Here is a 23,386-nt window from a genome sequence, read left to right as displayed (position 1 = left end):
TCCCACATGCCGCGGAGCGGCTAGGCCCGTGAGCCATGGCCGCTGAGCCTGCGCGTCCGGAGCCTGTGCTCCGCAACGGGAGAGGCCACAACAGTGAGAGGCCTGCATACCACAAAAAAAAAAAAAAAAAAAAAAAATTACACACATCTTATTAGACATGTGACCTTGGGCCAGGCACCTGTCTGTGCCTTGGTTTCTTAACCTTCAAAATGGCCATCATAATGGCACCTAATTTGTAGAGTTGTTGAGAGAATGAAAAGAGGTGATGTAGGTAAAGTCCTTAGAACAGTGCCCAACACACTGTAAGTGCTCAATAAATATGAGCTGTTGGATTACATTTTAAATTAATAATAGATCTCGAAGGTCTCTCTGTGTTTGCACTTCTAGACTAGTCTCAATGTATTTGCCCAGACCCTTGCTTGCAGGTGAAGAAAGCCAACGTGAATTAGCTTAATGAAAATGGAACACTTGGTTATGCCCTTGACTGTGGGGTGAAGCTGGGCCTCAGGGAAAAGTGGGTTCAGAGACTTTTTTCTGTCGCTTGGTGGAGGGACTACTTCCACATAACAGGAACGTGGCTGTCAACAGGGATTATATTTGACTTTTAGTAAGAGAAGCCTGACAAGAGAGGCTTAAAACACCCTAATGTATTTCCTCTCACGAAAGAGAAGCTGGAAGTAGGAAGTCCAGGGCTGGGGTGACTGCTCCACCATCACTAGGGGCACAGGCCCTTTCTGTCAACTCCATCATTTTAGAGTAAGGTGTTATTCTCAGCGTCACCTCCTGGTTCAAGACTGCTGCTGAAGTGCCAGCCTGGAAGAAGGTGGAGAAATGGAAAGGCAAAGATATGACCCCCTCCTTTTTAGGGTGCTGTCTCAGAAGTTCCACATAACACTTTTCCTTGAATGTCATTGACCAGAATTTGGTCACATGGCCACCACTGGCTGCAAGGTCAGCTGGGATATGTAGTCTTCATTCAATGTGGCAATGTGCTTAGCTAACAATGGAGTTCTCTTACTAAGGAGGGAGAGAATGTATGCTGATAAGTAGCTAGCAATCTGAGCCACAGCTCTCAAGTTACAGGTCTTATGACTCAGAGAGGGAGAGAGGAAATTTCCAAGTTCTAGTCAGATGCTCACATCTGAACCAATCATCTATGGCTATGAGGGACAAAGACTGGTTTTTTTAAGGCATAAGCCACCGTTATTGATTATGACTTAAATGTGTGTAGTTCATTAAAAGATAATTACTGGTTATCTGCTATTGGCTAGGTACTGCACTAGACCCAGGAAATTTAATAAGCAAAGACACTGTGAGTCCCTTTCTCATGAAGCTTTAATCTAATGGGGGAGACAGAGAATAACCAAATAATCACACTGATTAAAGGGAAAGTGTGCATTGATGGTAAGTGCTGTGAACCAAGATCATGTGGTCCTTGGGGAAGTGATCATCCAGCTGAGAGATGAAGGATGAAAAGGCAATAACTAATCAACAGTGGTGGTAATGGCAGTGCAAATGGAGTATGTTACTGGTGGTGAGAACAGCTTATGCAAAGCCCCTGTGGTAGGAGGGAGCAAAATTGCTAAACAGAGGTGGCTGGAACTCAAAGAGCAAAGGGGCTCATGGCTGAAGGTTCAGTTGGAGTGACAGAAAGAGTCAGATCAGGTAGGTCTTTGAGAGCTGGTTCCTCTCCCCCCCCACACACACAGTGGGAAGTCATTGAAGCATTCAGACAGGGAAGAAGAATGGGAGTGACATGATCAGATCTGCATTTTTAAAAAGATCCCTGTGGCCACTGTGGAGAGAGGGAGGGAGGTGGTGGAGGTAGAATGGATCCAGAGAGACCAGTGAGAAGGCTGGTCCAGTTGTCCAGGTAAGAGATGATGGTAGCTATGGACTAGGGTGGAGACTGAGAAGAGGAAGAGGAAAAACAAACAGAACCTGATGGATTGGATGGAAGGGTAGGGGAGACAGACGCAGGAGAGAACCAAATCATGGTTTCAGGCTTGGGCTGGCCTGTGGTACTTTTGGGATATCCATGTGGCAGTGGTTTGCAGGCAGATTTGCAGCTCAGAGAGGTCAGAAATGAAAATGTAAATGTAAATTACATTACATTTATCACAAATGTAAATTTGTGAGTCATCTGCATGTGGGTGAAAACTGGAGCCATGGATGTCATGAGATTGCCTCATGAGAATACACAGTGAGAAGAGGAGTCTGGGAGAGAACCCTGAGGAGCACAAACCACGACAAAGAAGGAACAGGAAGTGGGTTCCTTCCTTGGGCATAGGAAGGTGAGGCTGCAAAGATGCTGGATGGAGCAGCCAGACAGGGCAGAGGAGAGCCGGAGTTGCATCCTGGAGGGCTTCCTTTGAGAGGACTGTGAAAAGCAGACTGGACGATATGCTAATTGAGGTGCTCTGGGCTGCAGGTAACAGGGACATGGGCTTTCGCATCTCTGCTCTGCTGTCTAGGCTGTGGGCTTCGTGCTAGGGCTGGTTCCCTTTGAGGTCACAAGATGACATATTAGATGTTCGTAAAATGTTGATCTAGAGTGGGTTCTGTTCCCTGGACCTGAAACAAATGTAATTGATGCAACAGCCAATCAGGGGCAGTGTGTAGCTACGGAGAACTGCGGATGGATGGTTAGGGAAGGCATCAGGTGCCTGGGCCCCTCAAACCTGCTTTGGAAACTTTGTAGGGGATTTCCACACTGCTGTCATTGCTGGAGACACCTGGCACATAGCTCAGGATGCAGCCAGCCTGTCCAGAGGTGTGTGAAAAGAAAGATGGACAGGTTCTAAAAGTGCAAGGAATTCCCTGGTAGTCCAGTGGTTAGGACTCTGTGCTCTCACTGTCGAGGGCCTGGGTTCGATCCCTGGTCTGGAACTAAGATCCCACAAGCCGTGCCGCGTGGCCAAAAAAAACAAACAAACAAAAAAACGCTGAGTGCACTGCCTACAAAAGGAAGAAAACCGAAAGGTGGCCCAAGGGGAGATGGAGTTCCAGCCTACACCCCCAAGCCCCCAGCCTGGCATCGGGCCCTCAAAGCACACAGCCCCCTACCCCCACCCCATGAGTCTGTGCTGGGGGTTGGAGTTCAGTGGCATGGTGCTAGTAGTCCCCAGGGAAGTTTTTAGTAAGGCAAAGGCAGAATTTGTATTTTGGAAGATCACCAAGCCAGCTGGCAAGGAGGATGGACTGACTGTCCACTGTCTTCCTGAACAGTTTTGGTGGCAGGTAGCTCACAGGCTCTAGGGGCAGCTCATTGTTTTGGGACAGTGTTGCCTGCTGAGCCAAAGTCAACCTTTTTGCATGCATGTACTTGCTGCTTGTATGACCACTAGGGCTGACCAGACCCCCCACACCCAGAGCAGCAGAGGGTGAAGTGGGGAAGGATATAGGGGTTGTAAACTGGCTGTCAAGGGACAAATCTGACCCAAGGTGGTATTTGTTTGGCAGGTGCAGTTAATTTGAATTGCATTTCTTTAAGGTGAGACACGCTGTTTCCTGTCAGTCAGGGGCACAACCATCCCCTAATGTCTTAGGGCAACCTGCTTCATTCCCTTATGTTATTAATCTGGGTCTTGAACCCTTTCAGTTTGCAACCCCAGTATTTGAGGACTGTTTAGGACTGAGGATGCCTGGGACCTTGTGGCTGTCAAGGGACCCCTGGAACTGAGTGAATGCTGGTGGCAGCTACAGGCTGGTCAGACTACAGGGAGGGAAATTGAGTGGAAAAAAATCTGGCTGCCTCTCAGATGCCCCCCACCCCAAACCCGTCCCCATTACAAGGTCTAGAGGCACTGGTGAGTGGCCAAAGTCCCTTTAATATCCCTGAATTGCCTTACAAGTAATACTGCTGGAGGTGAGGAAGGGATGGGGGTCTGGGGTAGGAGATGAGGGAGGGAGAGCGCCAAGCGCTCATACAAAATATGGCCAAAAGGCTTAGCATGCATGGAAAATTATTGCTGTCGGAAGTTCCTATTTACAGGATCAACACCCTCCGTAATTGATTCTGCAACCCCTCTCTCTTTCCGCATCCCTGCCGCCTCGCTTCCCTGGGTGGGCCTGGAGCGGAGAAGCCCTAGAGAAGTGCCCCTGCTCCAGGGGCCCCTCCAGCCTCCACCCTCCACCCTCCTTTGCGGCTCAGGGGAGAGGGGGAGGGTCCTAGAGTCCGGGACTCCTGCCCCGAGCTGAGCGCCTAGAGGTGGGGCAGAGGCGTGTGCTTAAAGCAGAGGGGGCCAGGGTCCGCGAGCGTGGAGGTGTGTGCTTCGGTCCTCGCCCGGGCATGCAGAAGCGCGGCGGGGGAGGTAGTGGCGGCCAATGGGGGGCAGCTGGCAGCCCCGGCCCCTCTGCCCGGGAGAGTTGCATAGACGTGGCCGGGAGGGAGCGCTCCTCCCGTGGAGCGGAGCGGGCCGGAGGCCCCAGCGGGTCCGGGGCTCAGTCGGTCCCTGGAACCTGGGGTCCCTCGAGAAGAGGAATAAATAGGAAACATATCGAGGAGGCTCCTCCCTCCGGTCTCCCTGGAGTGGGAATAGAAGGCTCAGGAGGATGGGGACCTGCCCCATGACTGGGCCTCCCGATGTCCCCCATCCCTCAGTTGAGGGTCATCAGGCTATCCCTCCCATTCTCGCGCCCCCGCCCCCAGCAAGTTCAGGCTCTGATGAGGGTGGGGCTTCTCCCTCACTCCCTGAAATGGGGTGTGCTGGGGTGGCGGACAGCCCTCTATGGCCTTTGCTGTCCCTCTCCTTGCTTGGCTCCCTGACCTCCCAGTCCAGCTGGGAAAGCCAGACCATCCCTGGTGAGGCCAAGAGATTAAATAGAATAATAAATAGATAAATCAATAAATACACAAATAAATAAACTGGAGAGGCCCAGCCGGATGGGGAGAAGGGCATTTGTGAGGTGCCCCAGACCTCACCCCAACGAGTAAGGAGGGGTACCTGTAGTCCTGTGGGTGGGGAAAGTGCTCAGAGAATCTGGGGAGAGGCTGTCCCGGGGTGAGAGAGGGGCTACATTAGGGGGCAGGGCCCTGAACTGCCCCTCAAGTCTGTCCCAGGTCAGGTGAACTCAGAGGGGTGAGAGCTGCTAGTGGAACGAGGGGTCTGGAGAGAGTAGGGGTGGGAATGGGTGAGAAGGCCCCCCGAGGATGAAGAAGGTGGGGTGGTGGTGGTGTGTGAATGGCTGGACCTAAGGCCGAGGTGAGGAGGGGATCAGGGACAGAGTGGGGACTCCAAGAGGAGTGAAGATTAGATCCCTCAGGCCTGTGTCCTGGTGTGGATGGGGCATCCATTGCAGGCGTGAGAGTCAAAGGGGGGTTTAGGCCTTACACTGGGGGCTCCAGTAGAGAACCGGTCTGAGACTCAGCTCAGAAATGAAAGGAAAGGTCTGCAAGTTAGAAGGGGAGAGGTGCAGAGTCTGGGGGATGGGGGAGAAAATTCCGGCTCTAGGGCCCGGGAAAGGTGCGGACCTGGTGCCTGAGTTGGGAGCCTTGAGGGCGTGGACAAGGGGTCAAGGTCCGAATCTTGGTAGCCGGTAAGGACGATGTGGGTCGGGATGTACTGGGGAAGGCAGTGCCGGAAACGAGTTCTGGGTTAGGGGCTGGAAAGAAAAGTTCCGGTCTGGGAGCAGGGTCCCCAAGAGGGGCGTGGGCAGGGGAACGCAGCCGGGGGACGCTGAGGGCGCAGGTGGGGGGCCCCGGGAACTGTGGGAGGCTCAGCTGGCGAGGCCGGCGGGGGGCGGCGGGGGCGGCTCGGCCCCCTTGACGCAGGCGGCCTCGCAGTGCTTGTGGAGGTAGGACTTGAGCGCGAAGGTCTTGTCGCACTGGCGGCAGCGGTAGTGCTTGAAGGCCGAGTGCGTCTGCATGTGCGCGCGCAGGTTGGAGCGGTCGGCGAAGGCCTTGCCGCAGTGCGCGCAGCCGAACGGCTTCTCGCCCGTGTGAGAACGCATGTGGCCCTGCAACAGCCAGGGCCGCGAGAAAGCCTTGCCGCACACGCCGCACTTGTGGCGCAGGTTGTGCGTGAGCACGTGCATGGCCAGCGCAGGCATGGACACGTACGCCTTGCCGCACGTCGGGCACTTGCGCGCCAGCTGGCTGTCCAGGCTGCGGTGCGTCTGCTTGTGGCGGCTCAGGTTCGACGACGTAGCGTACGTCTTGCCGCACTCGGCGCACGCGTGCCGGTGCCCGCCGCCCGCCGGCGCCCCCGCGCGTCCCGCGCGTACCCCGGCGCTTCCGGCGTCCCCCGCGCCCCCGGCATCCCCGCTGCCCACGCCGCGCCGCCGCCGCGAGCGCCCGTCCGAGATGAAGAAGGCGTCCATGGAGTAGCTGTCGGTCACGGCCGCCTCCCCGCGGAAGTAGCGCGCCGACAGGCTGGACTGCGGGCTCTCGGGGTCGCTGTACTCCTCCGGCGCCGCCGGCGGGTACGCGGGCTCGGCCGGAGCCAGGTCCAGGCCCGGCTTCTGGTCCGCATCGTAGCTGCTGGGGGGCAGGCAGTGCGGGGCGTAACCTGGAGGGGGCGAGACGGAAGCGGGGAAGGTGAGGCGCCCGGGAGGCGTCCCCGTGGCCGCTGTAGGGAAGTGACGGCTGCTTGTACAATAGCAGTCGCTGTCCTGCACCTGTGCCCTGGGGGTCAGGCTGCCCGAGTTCGGATCCTTCCTCCGTGGGCCGCAATAAAAATCACCCCACCCCACCCTCGTGGAGCGCGGTGAGGTCAGGTTCTGCGTTCTGCTGGCTTTGTGTTGACTGTCAAGTGCTCACAGCCACGCAAGGAAGGTATTATTTATTGCACCCACTTTACAGGTAGAGAAACTGAGGCGTATAGTCTAAGCCCACAGCTAGTAATTGATGGAGCCAGGATCCAAACCTTGGCAGCCTGACGCTAAAGTCCAGGCTTTCTTTATTCCAGCAACATTCTGCCAGTTCCAGTCCTAGGACTTAACTGAATCTCAGTTTCCTCATCTGCAAAATGGAGCTTATGATCGGACACTCCTTCTCAGGGTCTTTGGAAGGACTGAGTAAAGTGCTGAGAAGAATGATGCATTAAGCACTTCCTGTGCGCCAAGCTCTGCCGCCATGCTTTACACATGTTAACTCATTTAATCATCACAGACCCTATGAAGTAGATCCTGTTATAATCCCCATTTTACATATAAGGAAATTGAGAGAGAGAGAGAACACACAGTAATTGCTATATAAATGTTAGCTATTATAATTATGCTTTTTACTTGCTTGAAAAAACGACTTCACTGAAGATTATTTAATTGTCTGCCTCCCCCACCAGGCTGTGAGCTTCCCGGGTGGGATCTGTGTGCCTGGCTCAAAGGAGGTGTGCAAGGAATGTATGTTGTATGAAAGAATCACAATCCTGTTAGACCCACCTCCCAGGGTTGCTGGGGGCTTTAAAAGAGGTCACATATGTGGCATGTAATAGCTGCTCCAAGAAGGGAACTTCCTTGTACTTGCTCCCAAGCCTGTTTTGCTCCCTGCTCCACTAGAAGCCTTCTGGAGTCCCCCTGTGAGATTCATTCCCCCCACCCCCGCCTCGCTCCTCTCTAGAGTTGGACCAGAAATCCTTTCCATTTTGGGATCCAGTGACTGGTGGTGGGTGGGCCAGGGCTCTCCCAGGGCATTCGACAGGGGCTTTCCAAGGGCAGGGACCACCCTGATTTGTCTCTGCTTCCCTGGACCTTGTGTGGTCCCAGCACCCTCCTTGAAGGCCCTGGGGCTTGGGCTCCCAGGAGAGTTTCTGTTATAAGCAGGGAACTGGATTCAGAGCTTTCGTCCCCTTAAACAGCCTGCCTGATTCAGCCTTCGTGCTTTTGCCTCTCATATGGCATTTTGGGATGGTCACAGGGTGAAGTCTGTGTGCAGACTGTCCCCCAACCTGGAAAGCAATGGTGTAGCCGTTCTTTCCCTCTTGTCCCTTCAGCTGCCCACACAGGGCCCTCTGAACACAGAAATGATTGGGGATTGCGGGGGTGGAGGACTCAGTAGGGAGGGGCACTGTAGTCAGATACAGAGAGGGCACCGGTGGTGGCAGTTTTATAATGGGGGGTGCTCAGCCTCTCAGCACCTCATCTTCCCCTCCTTTGGTCTGGAGGTACCCCTACCTCCCACTCCAGGAATCAGGCCTGGTACTAAAGCCCCAAAATGTTCAGGGAGTATTGTTTCAGACTGAGTTGAATACCTGTTGGGCATACCCAGACTCCCTCTTTCTCCTTCTGTATTTCTTCCCGTTGTAATTACTGATGATAATGATAATACTAGCTGATATTTACTGAGCACTTACTAAGTGTCAGGCTCTGTGCTAAGTGCTTCACTCCCATCACCTCGTTGAATCATCACAAAAATACCTGTGTTACAGATAAGGAAACCGAGGTTCAGAGTGGTAGTGGTACTTGCTCAAGTGGTACTTGCTCAAGTGGTAGTGGTACCACTTGCTCAAGTGGTACCACTCTGGTACTGAGGTTCAGAGTGGTAGTGGTACTTGTTCCACCACTACCACTTGCTCAGGTGGTAGTGGTGGAACAAGAGTTGGAACCCACTGCAGTGCTCCCCTTGTTTTCCACATGCTGGGAGGTCCCTGAGGAAGGGGCCATGGCTGGGTTGTTCACCTCCTATCCCCAGTGCCCCAGCTAGTGGACACTTGATAAGTATTTGTGAAATGGGTGGTGAATGGGAGATAAAGATTTGCCAGGCCAGCCTCAATCCCCGGCCCAGCAGGGTCTGCCACAGACTGTTCTGTCTACTTGGTCTTGGGACAGCTTGATTCCCGACACTGATTGTAGCTGGGTGACCTGGAGCAAGTCGTGCATCTTTCTGCATCTCTGCTCCTTTCTCTGGGTATGGGGATAGTATAGAATGCATTTGGAGGGGCTTACTGATCATGTGGCCAGTGCCTTGCACGTGCTGTTATTAAGGAAGGATGGCGTATTGGTTAAGAGCACAACTTTGGCACCAGACTACCTGGATTGAGTTCCAGTTTACTATTCCCAGTTGTGTGATCTTGGACAAACTGACCTCTCTGTGCCTCTGTTTCCCCAGCTGTGAAATGGGGGAAAATAAAAGCACCTAACTCATACAGTTTGCAGTACAGAGTCCGTGAATAAGCAAACGATAAGTGAAAAGTGAACAAATAATAACGAACACTCCTAGAGCACTTATATGTCAGATACTATTTAAAAGCTCTACACACGAATGCATCCCACCCTCATGACTCTGAGGTTGGTACCATCTTACAGATGAGGAAACTGAGGCATAAGGTAGTTAGGTAACATGCCCAAGGTTGCACAGCTAGTAACTTAGAGACAGGATTCCAACCCAGTGCCTGGCACATGTTGGCTGTTATTATGAATAATAATAACAATCTCCCCAGATGGGTTTCTGTGCTGCAGTTTTCTTGGCATCTGCACAGACACATTTTGCAGCTCCAACCTGGGCCACTGTTTCCTCACCCAAGATGTGTAATTTCTGGCTCATGGTCTGGTGAGAAAAATTCTGGTGACCCACGTTGGTAGGAGCTCAGTGGACCGGGCAGTCCTCGCTGCAGCAGGGCCCTCTTTCCGTGGTGCCCTCTGGTGGTGGCCTGCAGTACTGCAGCACCTTTCTCTTGTCGCTTGGGATCTCTATATATTGTAGAACTAGGGGCGCCTCAAACAAAGGCTCCTCCTCAGCTTAGGGACAGATGTGGAATTGCCTTCCAGACAGGAACTGTGGGGCCAGACATGATGGCCAGCAGCTGCGGAGTTTGGCATGGGTTGTGGGGTGGGAGTGGAGGGTTGTATGAGAATTTATGTGGTCATGTTGGCAGAGGTGGTTCTAACTTTGTGACCTTGGTCAGGTTGCTTAACCTTCCTGGACTCTGCCTCTACCAGAAGAAGGTTGACTGGGATGCTCTAAAAACACTCTTTGCGTCGTGGCTGAGTAGACCCCTCAATGATGCCCATTGTCCTGTCCCCCATCCCCCAACCCCCGTCAACTCTACCTCATTCTCAGATCCACAGACCTTTCCCTACCTATGTGACCTTGGGCAAGTTATTTAACCTTTTTGTGCCACATCTGTATAAAGGAACTCATAATAGGATTGAATGAATTAATGGTGTAAAATACTTTGTACAATGCCTGGCACACAGTAGCCTCTCAAGCTGTTATTTTATTGTCATTATTATTGTCCCTACATCTCCTAGTGATATCCTTCTAATCTGCTAGAGAGTGAAGGGGACACACATGGGTATCTTAGGCTGCTGTGTGACCTTGGGCAAACCACCTCACCTCTCTGGGCCTCAGCCCTGGAGAATCCTTTAGGACACTATAGGCAATGCTCTTCTGACTCTGTGCATGGAACTCAGACAAGTTTTGGGTGCCTTCCTCTGCCTTACAGGTGACTGTAGAAGGCTGAGCTGCCTGTCCCCCAGCCAACAGGGTGAGAGAGGCCTCTCTTGTTTGGGTCCAGATAGAGGCAGGGAGGGCCAGGGACTCAGAGAGAAGAGACTTGGCTCTCATCCTGGCTCTTTTACTCATACCCCAGCTGTGTGACCATGGGCAAGTCACAAGGCCCCTCTGGGCTCCAGTGCCCCATTTGAGGGATAGGGAACAGAGCCACTCCTGTGACGTGGGGCTATAGGGACGGCTCAGAAACACTTTGGAGATGTAGAGATGTCATGTACATGTCACCTGAGAATGACTTTTGGTTTTCTCTGCTCAAAGAGTCTTGATATTTTAGACTGAAGGTCCAGAATACATTTTTTAAAAATTCTGCAAGGGAAAAAAATTCTGCAAGGGAATTTTATGAGAAATCAGGTGCTGGGTGCTTTGCAGACATTGTCTCTTCCAATTGTCTGACCCCTTGGGATGAGGGTGGGGGCATCTCTGAGAAGAACTTCTGCTCCTACTGCTTCCAGCCACCCCTGCGCCCTCTCCGTGTGCCAGGCACTGCACCAAGCCCAGAGGCCTGGAGAGGGGAGAGGAGTTGCCAAGGTCACTGGAGGAGGAGTAAGGCTCAAAACCCTCCAGAGTCTGTGTTTTTTTCCAAAACCCCTGAGCAGGCATGGAGACCTGCTAGGGGAGGGGAGATTTTCAATTGGTGGGAGGAAGGGGTGGTGGGTTTCTTCAAATACTACCACCCAGCTGGCCTGTGTCTGATGGGATAATGGGGAATTGGGGGTGGGGAGAAGCTATTCTTCTAGAAAATGCACCAGCCCTTTGTAAATCTTTGTAAATGATCAATAAAAGTAATGACTAACACTTATTGAGCACTTACTGTGTACAAGGTACCCTGCTTGGTGCTTTATGCACATTAGCTTGTGTCTAAGGGAATGTGGTGGTCACTTGCTCCGGTGCCCTAGTTCTACAGAAGCTGAAGCCCAGAGAGGAGCCTTGACCAGATCACAAACAAGTTCACACCAGAGCTAGGCTGGCCTCCTGACTCCCAGGCCAGTGTTCTTTTTCCCAGTCTCTCTCAGATTCCCAGTGTTGCAAACTTCCTCCAGGGAATTTCCAGCCCAAATCCCACTTCCCTGTCTCAAGATGAGCAGAAGAAGAGAGGGGCCTAGTAATGGGCCAGCTTCCCAGGTGGCCCACTTTCCTGAGGAGGGCCAGGCCCTGCTAGGTGGGGGTGGGGCTGGAGGGGCTGCTGCATGAGTTTATTTAGAGCTGTGTCTTGCTGTGCCAGGGCCTCGGGCCTCGAGAATCAGCTCCAGCCAGCTGAGCAGAAAGCCAGGTCTGTCAGCAGCAAAGCAGGATAAAAATAGTTTCTCCTGTCTGCTCACAGAGCTGGGCAAAGGGGCTGGTACCTCCCCCTCCCCTTATTATAGCATCTTTGTTAGCGGTTCCCTGGGCACTGGACCAGAAATGACACCCACCTCCTCCAAGGGCCTGGCAGCTGGTACACCTGCCCACCGGGGAGGGGGGGTCCCTGAGTCCAGCTGAGTGGTGGGTCGAGTGAGGTCTGGCCCAACATAACCAGGGCTGGAGGGTGCGGGGCTCGTGCCCACTGACTCAGACTCAGGGAGTGTTGAGAGGATTCCAGGGCCCCTCCCCACCATCCCTCCCTCCTGAAATCCCCCATATTCTGGTTTTTCCTGACTGTGACCCAATTCCCGTGGCCCACAGGGAGGTCCACAGCTCTGCAGGAATCAATAGGAAAGATTTTTCAAGGGGTTGTGGAGATAGGCATGGTGGCTAAGGGTCTGGAGTTGCCCAGCACTGGTTGGTGGAGCAGCCTCTTGCTCCCTGCAGGGTGTCTCTGGGGCCCTTTCTGGGCCTCCTCGAGACTGGCTGTCATGCACAATGCACATTGTCTCTCCAGGCCCCCTGCTTTTCTGCCTTACCCTCTCTGCGCCCCATAAGGTGCCCATGCCAACTTCCCTTCCTAGTCAAAAGCTGGCAATGGACACTCCATCCCAGGGGAGACCACAGCTGGAAGGAGGCCAAGAGTTCTGGGGGGCTCATCTCTCTCAGCAGTGTCTCGCATGACCCCCAGAGGGCCTCCAGGCTGTGGGGATCCCTGGAACATGTAGATGAAGCACCCACCAGGGAGGGGTGATGCGGTCTGCCATTTATGCCCTTGTAATCTCGGGCAAGTAATCTCTCTGGCCTCAGGTTTGCCTCTGGCAGTTGAAGCTAACCTTCCTCAGCACTCTGCTCTTACTGCCATTTGCCCACTGTGTGTGTGTGTGTGTGTGTGTGTGTGTGTGAGAGAGAGAGAGAGAGAGAGAGAGAGATGGGGATGTATAAATTGCTGTGCTGCCATAGGGACTTAATGTACTCTCCCGTCCTCTCAGAAGCCACAAACTGAGACTGTCTGAAGAGTGGACACTCAGTCTGGGCCCCTCATATCCCCCTTGTGACCCCAAGGCTTTAAGGGGGACCAGGGGCCCCAGATTCAGTATCCCACATGGACCCTGTTGTTCCACATTCCCAGTGACTAATTCTTAGGAAAATCAGATTTTTTGGGTCCCTAGAATGTCAGAGCTGAAAGAGATCAAGTTTGACTGCTTTTTTTCATAAGAGAGAAACTGAGGCTCGGGTAAGGGAAGATTAGTTCAGAGCCACAGAGAAAGCTGATGGTGGCTCTAAGACTTGAACCAGCCAGCCTTGAGAATAGACCTGGACATGACCTTGGACTAGAAATTGGATCTGGATCCTGATCCTGGAGCCTGAACATTGACCCGGACATGGATTGAAACTTGAACTTGGACATGGATTTGTTCTGAATTTTGGAGTGGACCTGTACCCTGGGACATTGACCTTGGACCTAGACTTCAGACCTTGTCCTAGACCTAAGGTTGGACATGGACATTGGACTTGGACATTGGACTGGACGTTGGACATGGACTTTGAACCTGGACCTCTGACATGTCTCTGATCTTGACCTTGGACCTGGACCAAGACCAAGATGCCCAGGGCAGAACACTCATATGGGCCTGCTGTGTGTCCTTGGGCACCTCCTCAGCCATCTCTGGGCTCCCTCTGCCAAGGGATTGGGGCTACCCTTTTGCATCCCTGCTCCCCAAATGGGCTTTCTGAAGTGTGGGGTAGATGTGTGGCATTTGGGGACTTTCAGCCAGGTTCCCAGGCCTGGCCTGGAGCGACTCCCCGGCGCCATCAGAGTGGGTGAGCAGAAGCGGGTGCTGGTATAATGTGGTCAACTAGATAAGCCTATGGGCAGAAGTAGGAGCGCTTCCTCAGCTGCTGGGGAGGCTTAATGTAGCTGCAGAGGGCAGACAAGTGCGTTATTGGATTGGCATTGATCCCTCATCTGCCTGGGTCAGATGCACTCTGAAGGAGTGTGGGGGCAGGACAGGGTGGGGGTGCAGAGGAAGGAGGACCTGGCATCCAGCTGGACTTCAGACTTAGGGTGTGAGGAGAGGTAGACACGCCAGGGGCAGTGAAGATGTCCACCGGTCCCTGGAGACCACTGCTATGCAGAGGGATGGACAGCAGCCTGCCCTGAGATGCCTGAATCCCTAGCACTCCCCAGGATGGGGGCCTAGGCCTGTGAAGGGGCGGGCTTGCTAGAGCTGGAGGGCGAGGTTCTGAGAGGGTTAGGAGGATGTGAGTTGGCATCTCACCGAGAGACTGAATCTGTGCTCGGAATCACCCAGGGGACAGGAGGGGAAGGGAAGGCTCCGTGGAGGCAGAGAGCAGTGGAGGGCGCAGGAGGAGGGAAGGAGGCCTCGCACTGGAGAGGACGGCGGGATGAGATCTGCTCTCCCTTCTTCGGGGAGCTCCGCAGAGAGACCTGGAACCTTCCGCATTTGTGGAGCTTCTCCTTCCCTAGTTAGGGGTTCTGTGCATTCAGGGGGAGCCTGGAGCCCAGATGCACCTGCCACACCCTCTGGCCAGCCCACGGAGGCTGAGAAGGAAGGGAGTAAGGAAGCAAAGAAGAGCGTTGCTGGTGTGTGTGTGTGTGTGTGTGTGTGTGTGTTTGTGTGTGTGTGTAGGAGGAGTCCTCCAGGAATTCTCCAGCACTCCCAGCCTTTCCCTGAGCCGGGGGTACACTCTTTAATTTGGGGTCCTGCATCTTCATCAGTTAGGAGCCTGTGGTTCCCCTGACCTCCACATTCATAGGCTCCCTTCCCCAGATTCCCCTCCCACCAGTCTCATCCTGACCCTGCAGGAATGGCTTGTAAGAGGATCTTTCTAATAACTGGAACTATCTCCAGCCCCAGGCCCTCCCCCTTCCCTCCCTCCTTTCTCCTCCCCCCTCCTTCTCTCCCTCACTCTCCTCACCTCCCCCCCTCCTCTCTTTCTCCTTGTTTACCCAGCACACTTACACACGCTGAGAGAGAAAAACGTCAGCTCAGCAATTTTTCACACTTCCCTCAAACGCTCAGCAAGGTTATTTCCGGCAGAACGGAGACAACGGACCACTAGGAGCCGGCAGGCTCTCTGAGGACCCCCAGCACCCCTACCCACCCGTGCAGTGAGGGAGCCTTCACTTCCCAAACTGGCCACACCCCAGGGGTGGAAGAGGCCCCCGATAGCAGAACAAGGCAGACCCTGTGTTCCCTGGCCATACCAGAGCTTGAAGGGTCACCCCCTGGTCTCCGACACTAACCATTTACTGCAGACACTGCCAGGGCACCCTGGTCAGGGTGCCTGTCCTCAGCATGGGGCAGCCTGCAGAGACTGAAGCCAAGAAGAACGCCTGGCCTCAGAAACTCTGCCACCCTCAGCCAGACATCAGATGGTAAATGGAGCCCTACAGAAACCCTGACAATGGCCCCCTGCATTCTTTTAGCCCCTCATCCAGTCATCTCCACTGCCTCCCAACCCAAACTTGACCTTCACAGAAGCTGAGCTTGTCAAAGTTGGAAGAATACTTAGATCATGCCATCCAAACTCTTTCACTGCTGAGGAGGCGGAGGACCAGAGAAGGGAAGGCACTTGTGCAAGGTCACAGAGCAACTCAGAGATCTAAAGCCCAGGCCTCCCAGAGTTCCAGACCAGATATCACACTATAGGACAGCTTCAGGATTCCCCAGAGGGAGCTGGTCTGGAGCCCTTCGGGGAAAGGGCCAAGGACAGGGATGGTTCTAGGGTGTCAAAGCTGCTGGAACATCCCTGCTGATGGCTCTGCCCTCACCCTGCTTCCCACCATTCACTCAGGGGCTCCTTTCAAAGCTTTTTTGAACTGAATTCAAGGCAAGGCGTTCCTGCCTCCCTCCTGAGGAACAGTCTGCAGTCTTGGCTGTGCATGAGAAATTCTCTGGGCTTCTCTAGGTTTTCTCAGCTGGCCTGGGACAGGACCAAGGGGGACTCAGCAGGCAGAAGCCCAGGGCTTTGTGTCAGTTCCCCAAGGGATCCACATCCCAGGCTTGCAGGCATTTCCATTTCTACCCAGGTCCCCAGCCCTGGCATGGCCCCAGGTCCACCCTCTGTCCTGCAAGCACTCAGATAAGCCCACCCATATCCCTGGGCTTCAGTCCTCAACCCCAAGAGGTCCTGGGGTCAAGAAAAGAGGACAGTAGAATATGAGACGTGGGCAAAGAAAAAGGGAGGTTGATTCTCTTGGGGATCTGGGGGAGGCCAGGAGATGAGGGGCTGTAGCTGTATCCCTGATCACTCCCTAATTTCTTTGACCTTGATGAGGTCACAGAGCCTTTTACCCAGCGCCCTCTTGCTACCTGGCTTGGCAGAGTGATGGAATGTGGGTGAAGTGCTTGGAAATCCCTGAGGCAGAAGCTCCCACCCTCCTGCCTTTGCCATCTCAGCTTCCCCCCTCTTCTTCAGTCCTTTCTTCTCTCCTTTTTCTCTCCTCTCCTCTCCCCTTCTCTCTCTCTCTCTCTCTCACACACACACACACACACCCCAAAGCTGATGCCACATGTGATGTCAGATTTCTTACTGCCAAAGGGATGCCCCCGCTCCAGACACCTGTCCTGGTGGGGACCGTCACAGGAGAACCCCTTTGTGATCCCCTTCATGGGGGATGGGGTCCACAGAAGCAGTCTCTGATTCTTCTCCACACCCTCCAGAGATCACCCCCTTCTGGGCCTGAATGACCTCTCGTCCCCCAAACCCTTGTCCCTACAGGACTTGCTCTGAAAAGAAATAGAGTGTGTGTGGGGGTAGGGGACTGACGAAAAACAGCAGGGCTGACTCTGGAGGGGAGTGAGAAACTGGAGGGGGAGGGAGTGCAGCCCAGGAGACCAGGAGCCACTTTGGGGGAACCCCTCCTAGAAATTCCCTCTTCCTCTCAGTCCCCAGGACCGGCCCAGCCTTTGGCAGGCATGCGGCTGAGGGTAACAAAAGAGTTGCTGAGAGAGGGGGCCGAGAACACTTGTCTGGCATCGCCAGGGGGAGTAGGCTTGAAGGGAAAGAGGGTGCCCCCAGCTACCCCCAGGGAACCAACCCTATTTCCCCAGGGATTGGTAGTCCAGGCCGGTTTACCTTCTCCATCAAGGGAGCACTCTCGGGCAACCAGCCTCCTTCCCTCAACCACGGAGAGGGGACCCTCAGATTGCCTTATGCATTAGCCCCCCAGCACTAGCCCTTCATGGGCACCTCTCTCTCTCCATTCTCTCACCACCCCTCACTCTGGCACCAATCTAGGGCCACAACTTTCAAAGTCCGGGCTGGCGCTTGATGGCGGGATGGGCCGACCCTGCGACTTTCCCTTTGTACGGACCTGGCCCTTGCCCCGCCCGCCCAGCCCTTGGGAAGCCCGGGGGGCGCACACAGCCAGGGTCATCTCCTCCCGGGGTTCCCTACCGCGCGCACCCCTCCTCGTGGCCCGAGTTGGGGAGGGCCCGAACTCCCCTCCCCTCTTCTCCCCCACCCCCCCGCCGGGTCCCACTCACCGTTGTCCTCGGGCGGCCCCCGGGCGCCAGGCAGCACGTAGGCGGTCTCCAAGGGGTGATAGGTGGGGGCCGGCACCCCGCTGCACTGGAAGCCGTCCCCTTTGATCTTCTTTACCAGGAAGGAGCGGGGCATGGTGCGACTGGCGGGGGGCTCGGCGGGGGCACTAGCGAGGGGCCCCGGTGGGGGGAGGCGGCCAGCCGGGCGCGATTGGCTGGCTGCGCGGGGTTTCAGCACTGGACAGCTCCCAGCGGGCGGGCGGGCGGGCGGCCGAGCGGAGCCGGCACCGGTGGCGGCGGCCCCGGCTCTGGCTCTGGCTCCCGCTCGGGCTTGGCGGCGGCGGCGCGCAGACAGGCGATCGCTGGAGCTGTGCTCAGCACTCCGGCTGCCGGCTTTATATGGGACGCAGGCTGGAGGAGATCAGGTGGTCCCCTAGCAATGGAACTGTTCAGCGCTCTAATCCATCAAATGTCCCCCAGGACAATCGCTCCGCACACGTTCCCCTGAACCGGCGGCGGTGGGGGCAGGCCAGGCTCAGGGAGCAGCGGGCAGGCAGGAGGGGAGAAAGTGAGGGTGAGAAAGGCGCAGAGATATAGAGAGACGGAGAAAGGGGGGGAGGGAGACAAGGGGGAGAGAGAGAGAAGAGATACATAGAGAAAGACAGAGACATACAGAGAAAGAGAGACACACACACTGAAAGAGGTAGAAATAGGAGCAGAGAGACCAAGATAAGGACAAAAAGACACAAGAGAGAAAAAGAGAGAGAGAAGAAAGGCAGAGATGGAGAGAAGTAGCAACACACACACCCACGGGAGAAAAAGAGAGCTCCAGATACACAAAAACAAAGCACCCCAGGGATGCAAAGAAAGGGAAAGAAAAGTGCAAGACAGAGAGAGAAAGAGAGGGGAGAGGAGGTAGAGTGGTCTGAGCAGGCGGCGTTCAGGCACATGGGGACAGGGAAGGGAATGCAAAGAAAAGAGTGTGAGCTCGCCAGCGGCGATCCTCCTGCCGCCAGCCCTCTCCCTGTCCCCCAATTTTGAAGGGGCTAGTTTGGACACTCAGCTTTAACTAGGGGAAGTCATCCCCCCACCCCAGCTTGGCCTCCCACTGAAGCCCCCTGTTGGGTTTGGGGTTTAACTTTCTTCTTCCAGAACTGATGGGGGGAGCAAGTCCCCGATGCCGATGCCCAGCCCCGCTCAGCCAGTCCTGTTCCGGTGCCTAGCTCAGGCGCGCGCTGCAAGAGGAAGTGAAAATCGTCCAGTAATTAATTTCCCTGCTGCCGGGGGGGGGGTGGTGGTTTTGACACATCCGAGGCTGTGTCTTTCCCTGAAGCGGGGAGCAGACAATAGAGACACGTGGACTGGGAAGGGAGGGGGGGAAGGGAGGGGGAGTGGGGCTCCCGCTGGAACTCTTCGCAGGTCAGCTCCTTTGTCTCCAGGAGGATCTGAGCAGACCCCCCACACACCCCCACCCCAATCCAGCCAAAACCTAGGGGAGCTCCCATATCTGGGCAGGACGAAGGAGCAGTAGAATGCAACCCCCTGACCAGAGAGGCTGCTTGGCAAAGTGCCATGGTGGTGGGCCAGCCTCAGCAAGTATGGGATGTCCAGAGCACAACAGTCCCGGAATCAGACTCTAGGAATGCCAAGATCTCATTGGTTAACAGCATTCTGCTTATGGGCTGCCAGGCTGATGCAGTGCATATGTGCTTTTGGGACTGGGTCATCCAATACCAGTTGGGAGACTAAGACCCATGGAGGCTAAGAGAGGCCATGGAGGTGCCCAAGGTCCCATAGTGACTCAGCAAAAATTTCCAGAGACCCCCCCGCCCCGGCTTTTGGGCCCTCACACAGTCTTTCAGGTGTCGCTTAGAGACCTCGGAATGAAATTTGGGCCCCTGATCTTGCCAAGGCCCTGAATGATCTGGGGGGCCCTGCCCATCTTCTCAGCCATATTGCCCCATATTTTGCCCTCTGGGACGTTTTTTAACCTCAGTCACAGAGGGCTGAGGTGCCCACACCCCCTGATTCATGGCACACCTAGTATTCCCCACTCCAGCCACACAAGCTGACTTCTAGTCTTGCAGGCTTCCTGCTCTCTCTTGGCCTCCACACTGGTTCCTCTGTTCACAGGAACCCTCCATTTCACCCTAGTTCACCCCTACTTGTCCTCAAGGCATAGCTGAGGCATCACTTCCTCTGTGAAGTGCCCCTGACTTCCTACATGGTGGGGCCAGCTTGCCCATTGGCCTCTGAGCTTTGTGACTCTGTCCTGTGTTTGGCTCAGCATACTCTTACAGGGTGCAGTAGGATATCCCAGCTCCCCTACTTACTAGCCATGAGATATTGGGCAAGTTATTCAACTTCTCTGTGCCTCAGTTTCCCATTTTATAAAATGGGAATAATAATTGTTAGTTCAGGGGTTGTTGGGAGTATTACAAGAGCTGCTGTTTGCAAAAGGGCTTGGAATGGTGCCTGACATACAGTACATGCTCATTCCATGTGGATTCTATATGTACAGTTGCACCCGGAGCACCCAGGATTCATCTAACACATGTTTGTGGGGTTCTGTGGAGTAAGTGGTGACCTAGACAGTCCTAGTCCCTCATCTCCTTGGGGGTGACATTCAAGGGACATAAAACTGGGTGGGGATGGAGAGTCCTGGTACCTAGACAGCGTGGCCAGCAAGGGTCACCTGGAAGAGGTGACATCTAAGCAGAGACGTGAGTGGTGAGATGGAGCCAGCCATGGGAGGAGCCAGGGAAAGAGTGCTTCAGGCAGAGGCTTCACAAGTTCAAAGGCTCTGAGGCAAAAATGAGCTTGGGCCAGTTCAGGAACAGCAAGGAGTGGAAGGAGATGAGGTCAGGAAGTTGGCAGGGCCGGAACCCAGAAGGTGCTCAATAAATCATGAGTGAATGACTGTGGGGTGAGAGTCAGCCTTAAAGGGTGGACATATTGGTTGGAGAATTAACTTTTCACTGCTCACATAGAGGAAGTTGTTGATAGTTATTTGTAGTGTAGTCATATTTTTGAGCTTGTTCTGGGTACTGGGATCTCTGTCCCCTAGGGGTGCCTAGTCCAGTGGGGTAAATAAGACAAGTCGGTGCCCATGAGCTCAACTCCTCTACCTGCTCGATGATTCTGTCATTCCTACCTCTTCCATAAGAGATGGTAAAACTGAGCCCAGAGAGCTTCACAGGACACTGAGGGTCCACAGTGACTTAGGGATAGAACTGGGGCTGGACTCTCCCTCACCAGGTGGGCAGGGTGGAGAGGTAATCCCCCCTTGAACTGACAGATGGAGGTGATGTATCCAAGGTCCCATAGCTCACTAGTGTCAGGTTGAAGATCAGATCCCAAGTCTCTGACCTCCAGCTGGTAGGTGGTATCAGCACCTTTAGCAGATAAGAAGAAACCCTCAGCCCAGAAGGTGAAGTTCAAAAATACCTACGGGGTCGGGTGTCCTTAAGCATGGATGAAATACACAACTTCTGGCCTGGTTTCAGCACTAGGACACCATGGAGGGCCTTCTGTCTCCCAAACCTCCCCCAACACCGGCTCACTGGTTTCAGAAAGTCCACCATTAGGAATTCATTTTTCCAAGTCACATCAAATAAGGAAAGAATTTTTTTCCCAGGGATGCTTGCTGTACCATCATAGACTGGAATAAAACCCCCAAGTTGGAGACAATGAGGAGGGGTGTGAAGAAGACATCTCCTGGATGGAATATTCTGCAGCCATTAAAAATGATCATTTGGGGGGCTTCCCTGGTGGCGCAGTGGTTGAGAGTCCACCTACCGATGCAGGGGACACGGGTTCGTGCTCCGGTCCGGGAGGATCCCACATGCTGCGGAGTGGCTGGTCCCGTGAGCCATGGACGCTGAGCCTGTGCGTCCGGAGCCTGTGCTCCGCAACGGGAGAGGCCACAACAGTGAGAGGCCTGCGTACAGAAAAGAAAAAAAAAAAATATGGGGGAAGACCTCATGGAATTATATTCAGTGAAAGATGCAGAATCTTGAAATCTCTCATAGCATGTTTACAACTATGGACCAAAGTAAAAACAAACATGCACAGAAAAGTGAAAGAAGGGTGGTGGAACTACGGATGTTTCTCCACCTTCTTTTTGTGTTTTCCTAAAGACCATAAAATGTTTCAGTTCAAGAACATTTATCTTGAGTACTTGCTAACGACTCCCTTACTTCTGAAGAGAAGAAATGATAAAGTTTCATAAAACGTGTCAGGATATTCATTCTTCTGACTTCTGGGAAGATAGCATTGCCGATGGCAAATTTCCCCAACGACAATAATAATTATTATTATATCAACAGTGGCTCCGCATGCCTGGCACTGTTCTAAACATCTACCCTTCACAGAAGCTGGCCTTGCCTGGGGCTTTCGATAGAGGGATTTGGAATCAGCCTGTTTTCAGTTCAAATCCATGCTCTGCCATTTCCCAGCTCTGTGATTCTCTGTGCCTCCCTTTCCTCATCTGTAACATGGAGATTTTAATAGGAACTATCTCCAATGTTGCAGTGATGATTAAATGATAATGTACCTATAAAGTGTTTAGAGCAGTGCCTGGCAGGAGTAACTTGACTTGATAATTGTTGACTATTTTTTGTTTACATTTCGTCACTCACCTAAGCCTCCCCATGACCTCATGGGAGAAAGCTCTGTTATCAGCCCGATCGACAGACGCGGGGGTGAAATGACTGGCTCAAGGCCATATGGTTACTGTGCAGAGGAGCTGGGGAGGGTCTGACATCTATGTGGCCCACTGCCGGCCTCCCCAGGAGTCCCAGTCTTGGCATAATGGGTTTAGCTGGTGAGGGCTGCAGGCTCGGCCCTCCCTAGACTGCTCTGATATCCCTCAGATTTCAACCCTGCCCTGCCTATCACTAAGGAGGGCAGCTACTAGTGTCTGGGTGTGAATCTCAGTGCTGTGTAACCCCAGGTCGTTGGCAGAGCCTGCCTGAACCTCACTCTGCATATCTGTAAAGAGGGGACCAGACATCACATTTGCAGGCTTTGCTCCATAGTGTTAGGAAGAAGCACTGCTCTGGGAGTCAGGAGACTGATTCTAGGCTCGCCTCTGCTATCTCTGCTCCCTCTTCTGGGCTCCAGCTTTCTGGTCTGTTGAATGGGCATGGGACAAGATGGTCCCTGAGCTGCTGTCCAGAGCCGATAATGGATTCTGTATGAATTCCAAGGAGGAGAGTGGCCACAAATGCATCCACTCCACGCTGATGGGGCTCTTTCTCTGGTAAGCCTCACTTACTCTGCCTGTTTCTCCAGTGTATTTCCCCAGGCCCTCCTCTTCTGAGCCAAAGGAAAGAGGGTAGGAAAAGCCTGAAACTGACTCTTCACGGCTCTGTACACCACGACTCAGAGACGACTTGCCCAAGGCCATGTGGGGGGGCCTCTGGAATCTGACAACTGCTGTGTTCTCTCTGGTCATTTTGGTGCTCAGAAGCAGATTTGAAAACAGAGATGGAAGTGCCGGAGATTTATTGGGGACAACACCTGCCAGGAAAAGAGGTGTGCCTTCAGACCTGGATGCAGGTCTGACACCTGTGAAAGGAGAGGTGGGAGACAGGGAGGTTGGGGAAGAGGAGCCCCAGGCCATGGTGCAGCTTGAAGGAGGACTGGCCAACCCCACAGGCAGCTCCAGCCCCAAGATTTCCTGCAGAGGAGTCTCATGCTGGGCAGAATGTCCAGGCCCTGGTTCCCCACCGTGCCCAGTCATCAGCGGGGCGTCCTGGAAGGGGGTGGCCTCAGCTCAGACACTGTGGCTGATTGAGAGGGCGCTGCAGTGGGAGGCTGTCAGGGACTGCAGTCCAAGTGGCAGGCACCTCCCCACAGCCACCACATGTTTTTCTTTATTCATTTAATAAACACTTACAGCTCTGGGCTGCATGCCAGGTACTCATCTACACACCTTACAAATATCGCCTTAGTTGATCCTCACACTCGCCTTCTGACTCGTCAGTATTGTCAGCCCCATTTTCAGGAGAGGAAACTGATCCCAGAGAGGTTAAGAAACCTGTTCAAGGTTTTACAGCCAGTAGGTGGTGAGCCGTGG

At 53.9% G+C, this 23,386-nt stretch overlaps 1 protein-coding gene across 1 annotated transcript; it reads right to left on the bottom strand.

Moving 5' to 3' along the window:
* Positions 1–5,718: 5,718 nt before the first annotated feature.
* SCRT2 (scratch family transcriptional repressor 2) lies at positions 5,719–17,440 on the bottom strand (the record flags this gene model as incomplete). Its single annotated transcript, XM_079719732.1, has 2 exons — positions 5,719–6,509; positions 17,308–17,440. The coding sequence occupies 2 exons, from the start codon at positions 17,438–17,440 to the stop codon at positions 5,719–5,721; spliced, it is 924 nt and encodes a 307-aa protein (XP_079575858.1).
* Between the last annotated feature and the right edge of the window lie 5,946 nt (positions 17,441–23,386).

This window comes from Hyperoodon ampullatus (assembly GCF_949752795.1).
Source record: "Hyperoodon ampullatus genome assembly, chromosome: 14".
NCBI lineage: Eukaryota > Metazoa > Chordata > Mammalia > Artiodactyla > Ziphiidae > Hyperoodon > Hyperoodon ampullatus.
Note: the sequence above shows the minus strand (reverse complement) of the source record. Positions and strands in the feature narration are given on the sequence as shown.